The 6,000-nt window shown below is 37.4% G+C and overlaps 1 protein-coding gene across 1 annotated transcript; it reads right to left on the bottom strand.

The window, feature by feature from the left end:
* Positions 1 to 3,132: 3,132 nt before the first annotated feature.
* On the bottom strand, positions 3,133 to 5,800 carry LOC117907668 (U-box domain-containing protein 30-like). Its single transcript, XM_034821289.1, has 2 exons — positions 5,636 to 5,800; positions 3,133 to 5,443 (listed from the first exon to the last, which is right to left on the bottom strand). Exon 2 carries the CDS (start codon positions 5,088 to 5,090, stop codon positions 3,732 to 3,734), a length of 1,359 nt encoding a protein of 452 aa, XP_034677180.1. The 5' UTR covers positions 5,091 to 5,443; positions 5,636 to 5,800; the 3' UTR covers positions 3,133 to 3,731.
* Positions 5,801 to 6,000: the final 200 nt, after the last annotated feature.

Raw genomic sequence — 6,000 nt, forward strand, 5'->3', positions numbered from 1 at the left:
ATATATTAAGCAAATCGTGATTTTGGTCAAAGTGTTTATGATGACAATTTGACTTGTTAGTTATTCAGGTATTTTTCATGTCAGGGTAATGAATTAGGTTAAGAGATTTTTCATATTATTTAAAATTAGATAAAATTCACATTTTTTGAGTTGGATTGGGCTTCTCACCGCCAACATGGGTCACTCCAATCCATTAACCTTAATTCTAATACCACTTCTGGGTAGAGTTTTTACGTATCATTTGAAAATCAATTGGTATTTTTTAAGGATAAGTTAAATCTTTTATAATATTCGACATCACATTTTATAGGACTGTTTTAAGAATCATCATTTAGGTGATCTATTCTCGAACTTAAGAATGACATTATTTAATTGTTTGAGCTTAGAAAATTGAGAAAAGTAAAAATAAAATAAATTTTCTTTTTTATAATTGTGTTGGGAATTGTGAAAATCGTTTTAAAAAAAATTCAAAAACAAATAAGAAAATAAAATCACATTAAAGATGTTATGTGATAACAATATAATATAAATGGAATATGAATGATATATATATAAAGTCAATGTGAATAAAATATGATCTTGTGAATATTTGAAATTAATTATTATCTTAAAAATATTGCATAAACATTTTTTAAATAAAAATGCATTGATATATTTTTATATTAAAACTAATTTATTTTAATGGATTAATTATAAGTATATTATAATGTTTTATTATATTATTTTAAAATTCATAATATCAACATGATCATAAAAACATAATAATATTATCCTTTATAATAATATACTTCATAACATAACATTTGTACTATTTAAAATTTTAATCATATTTGTTTCGCTTTCTAATGTTAGGAAAAACTCGAGACCAAACTAGTTTTAACAAACTATAATTTAAAAATTGTTTTCGCTTTTCTCAATGAAATGCATATTTAAAAAGAATGAAATAAATGAATTTTTGCAATCTGTTTCAAATTAATAAATTGCTTGGTATTCGTAAATTATCGTAATATAAATATATTTAGGTTATGATAAATCTACTAAAAAAAATAATCTATTAAGTTAAAAAAATTGTTTCTATCATTTAAAGAAGTAATAGAGTAATGAATTGTTTGTCGGTTTCTATTACACATGTTTATTTTGTTGTAGAAAGTTTTAAAAATCATTTGATCAATGAATCCTCTATCCCAAGTCGAAGATTGAATTAAAAAGTTTATGAAGCACTTTATTTTATAGTACAAATCAGGTTGGGTCAGTCCCACTTGAACATTCAAACCCAATTCCAATACGAATGATTAAGAAATTAAAATCTATAAATTGTTTCTATTCTTTGCTAAATGTTTGATTTTACTTTTTACTTTCAAAATTTGGGGTCATGTTAACCTAGAAAATGAGAGCATGCTATTACATTTTATACGTTCACCACATTTGTATTTGAAATGCATTTTGTTTGCGGCTTTGTGAAAGTTGGTTCAAGTGATAGTGGGATACCACTGAAAACATCCAGGGGATGAATCGGAAAGTAGAGTTGCTACTAATAAATATAATCGGCATTTATATCAGTGGAGTTGTTTGATGGACCCTTTTTTTGGCCCTGTCAGGATTTTCAAATGACGTTTCGAGTGGGATGAAAAAGATAATATTGTTAATCAGATTAGATTAAAGTTTCAACTGAAGTGAACACGAAGCAACTATTCATCTTCATAGGATCTTGTCTCTAGTTTCAGAATAAATAAAAGTCCATTATCTTGACAGTCAAGGTACCCAAACAAACCCAGGCTAGCTGCCTATGCAGGTAAGCATTTAATATATACCAATGGATCAAAATCAGTAACACTCAACAAGAATAAAATAAGCTTCTTTGCGAGTGAAAGTGGCTTTTACATCATGATACCAGCTTCCACTTTCGAGGCAGGTTGAGGGTTTTAATCACTCTGTTGAAAAGGAGGAGGCTGGCTTGAAAAATCAGGCAAATTCAGTCTGAATGGTCAGTTTGTAAGGAAATGCTTTTTCAAATTGAAGGTTTTGGAGAGGATTGGACTGATCTACCCAGCCTTAGGCACCAAAATCACAAGCCTTGTCCTCTAGCAGCAATTAGCGTATGTTTTGAAGGCTCGAGTAGGACCAGAGTGGGGGAATCATTTCCAATTGGGTAATTGCCAAGAGCTTGGAAAAGAATCAAAAGATTCAATTCACGTGGACCCATATGCCCATACAGTTGGATGGGAAAGGCATGGAAGTTCATTGAGGCAGGCATATAACCCACCATATTTGGAGGCCAACTATGTCATTCAAACCCAAATTTTAGAAACTTTGAATGCTTCTTTTTTAAGCTGTCTAGCATCTTCATATGTTGGGGTCTCATTCAAAGATGCTGAATTGCTAGTCACCATAGACATTTTTTCCACCCCTCCTTTTTAGGTAGCCAACACTTCCCTTTCCTTTTTCCCTTCTTTCGTTTTCCACAATGCCCAAATGCGTGCGGGTTCATCATGAATTTTTCACAACTAAAGTAAAACTAGAGGTGACATTGAAACAAGGGAGGGCGGTGGTGGCTTCAACTAGAAGGAGACAGGGCTGCAATGCCCCTGCCCAGAACCAAAATCGACCCAAACCTGAATCTGATCTTTGTACCAGGGCTGCAGTGGCATGTCACCTAAAGGGATGGATTCAGATTAGGCCTCAAGTCCCATTGAAATATTTTAGTAGAGGTTTGTTGGCTTGAGCTCAGGCCCCAAACCAGTTAGGAGGATATTGTGGTAATTGTAAGATGGGAGTTTTATCATAAATTAACTTTTATGGAGATTGCAATGATGCAATGATCAATGATAAGGATTGCTCTCCCATCGTGGTGCCACTAATTACCTAAGGACCAATCGAAGGGTTATATTCAGTGACAGCTCTCATTCAACTTTTCTCTCTTTTGTTCCTGTATCAAGAAACCAGAGAGAGGTGAAAAGGTTCCTGCCATCAATTCTATCCACAAAATAAAAGAAGCAGTACTGCATATCACTTTTGATATCAATGGTCATCCTTTAAACAGAAAGGTCTGACCACTCTCTCTGAGTGTAAATAGACATCCATGACTGAAATCCGGGAAAAAAATGTCAGAATTTGGAGAGTGAAGACCAGAGGGAAAAAAATAGTTGGTACCATCACCAAGTAGAAAGAAAAGAAATATTCATTGTACACATTGGTTTCATGTTGAAATGACAGAAGCTCTACAATGGCAGGACTAAAAGTGTTAACACCACTTCCAACCCAAATGACAAAATCTAAACCCCACAAATCCCTTCAAAAGAACAAAGCAAAAATTAGGGATCAATGGGACATGGCAACCAAATAAAACTAAATACAATTACAATTGAAGAAACAAGCCTACTAGAATTCCCTTCCCTTCCTCCCCCTTCCCTCTTCATGTATTCTTACATCCCAAACCCCATCCAAACTCCACCCCAGTAGTATGGTTATGATGCTCTGTTGTGAAATGAATCAATCATGTAATCGACTGTATCCCTGTCGGCAAACAACCTGAAAACTCCACATTATGATGCTTCTTCTTGTGAAATCAAATGACAAAATCAAAGTCCTCAAGTATACACAGGAGTACCTCATAAACCCCATTTCACATTGTTAAGAAATCTGTTTGAGTCCCACAAGCTCTTTGCACCTTTGTCCCCCACGGCCGGAGGGGAAATGAGAGTTTGTATATGAACAAATTTCCCATGGTCTTTTCATTGTATCGTTCTTGTAAGCTTACACTTGGATATGAAGATGGTGGCCGTGTAATTTAGACTACACAATTTTAAGAGCTCTGCAGCCCTTTGCTTCAATACAGGATTGCAACCACTCTGAATAACGAGGAGGAGCTTCGCAGCAAGGCCAGCTTCCACGGCAAGTGAAGCACATTCCTCTGGGGCAAGCTTGCAAACTGCTGATAAGATGGCCAATGCCAACTGGGTACAGCTCTCGGAAACCCTCATCAATAATTTCACTACATTTGGTATCATGTTTGGGCAATCCTTCAAAGCCAATCTTCCTTGTGGAAGAGTTGACAGAACCTCCAGGATACAAAGGGCTAATTCCAGGCACTCGGGATTCAAATTGGGCAACAGCTCAACCAATTGAGGAACAGCCCCTATGCTCACTACTGAGTTCCGCACTGGCTCGTGTAAACAAATTGTCTTGAGCAGGGCGAGGCCAGCCAAGATCCCATTTTGGTGCCTCTTATCCTTTACCAACCTCAACAATCCAACCAAAAGACTCAAGCTTGGCACAATCTCCGATTCAAAATCCCTCCCCTCCATCAAAATTTCGATCAATTTTGTACAATTGATTTTGGTCTCGATTGATCCCTCATTCAACATGTCCACCATTAGTGATATCTTTGCTGGCTGCATCAAATTTGACTTTGATTCTGAATCGAGACTCAAGTTCACAAGAATCCCAATTACTTCCGACCCTACTGCATGCGAAGTGAAGGGGCCTAATAGAGAGGAAATCAGACCGATACCACCATTGTCGGCCACCGTCTTCTTGGCAGAAGCATGAATTGAGACAACCTGTCGAAGTTCCTTGAGGGCTTGAATCCTAGCTTGACCCTTAACTTTCTTTAACGTCTCCAAGACTTCCAATGCTCTGCCTTGCACATCTTCTGATCTCTTCTTCATGACCAAGTACTTCTGCGAAAACCAACTATAAATTAGTTGGTAAAGAGTCTTGTTTGGCGTGATGGAATCGTCCCAGAGCTCCTGCATTGTTGTGGGGCAAGTGAAGTGCCCCATAGAGAACCATTTCACGATGTTGGATCTCTCGTAGGTCTGGCCAGTGCAAATGGTCACAGGATCCTGCATTGGCTCTAACGAAATTGGGCATATGAACACAGACGGAACATCAATGGAGTCCAGGTCTTCAATCATCTTTTTCAGATCCAATTTCTCAGTGACTCCGCTGCCGCAAACAACCCCACCTCCGCCCCCCAAAATCCCATCTTTCACGGCGGTTTCGAGATCTAAGACATGCCCACCGTCGCCGCCCACATCATACATGACACCCCCATCTCTTCTCCGGCCAGATGGCTGGTACATCGGCATTTTTGAACCACTTTGCGGAAGAGCAAGAAAATTTAACAAAGAGAGCAGATAGAGAGAAACTGAGGTTGAGGAACAAGAACTACCCTTGAAGGCCTATCACATCTACTGGACATCAAGCGTGTGGGAAAGAAAAAGAGGAATAAAGAGAATGAAGGGCTTCTCACACACTCTCTCTCATTGACAAATACAACTAACAACACCCATCAAAGGAGACATCTTTTCTTCTTGAATGTTTCTTTTTCGCTTTATCTGATCTCTTTCCCTGGTCAAAAGAGCCATATTGTTCTTCATCATCATCATCAAAGACATGATGAACTTGTAATCTTCTTCTCTAATACCAAAGCTCGCTTCCTCTTCAAGCTCAAAAAAGGGTGAAATCATCAACACCCAGATCAGAATAAAAGCCACAAAAAGATAAACTCACTCAAAGATAAACAGTGCCCACTAGTCTACCCCAAAAAATTTCAACAAATAGTTGTTGAAAATACCAACAACACTCTGAGAACATCAAAGACATGAAAGAATGGCAAAATTCAGGGCCATACCAAATTCTACAGAGAGAAAAAGAAAGCAGAAGAAAAGCTATCTTCTGCACAACCCCTCCTCTGCTGCTCTTCTTTTGGGGCAGGTGCTGAAAACCCTAGAAATTGTTTTTTATTTTTCTTTTTATTTTCTTTTTCCTTGGGAATAAAAGATAACCGAGGAGTAACCGGCTAAAGAGTGTGAATCAACCCTCGGCAAGCGCGCACCACACGTGCAGTCATATCTGCAGACACCATAATAGCCGGTTTTATTCAATTCGTTTAAATTTTAACAATACTTTACAACCTCCTTACGGGAGTGGGGCAACTATACTGATTCTGAAAGACGCAAGAGGTCAGATGGTCAAAAGGGAAAGTGATGTTGCCAA

Source organism: Vitis riparia, chromosome 18 (assembly GCF_004353265.1).
Source record: "Vitis riparia cultivar Riparia Gloire de Montpellier isolate 1030 chromosome 18, EGFV_Vit.rip_1.0, whole genome shotgun sequence".
Lineage (NCBI taxonomy): Eukaryota > Viridiplantae > Streptophyta > Magnoliopsida > Vitales > Vitaceae > Vitis > Vitis riparia.

Excerpts from the sequence above, each read along its gene's own strand:
- LOC117907668 (XM_034821289.1), bottom strand. The coding sequence starts at position 5,090 with ATGCCGATGTACCAGCCATCTGGCCGGAGAAGAGATGGGGGTGTCATG.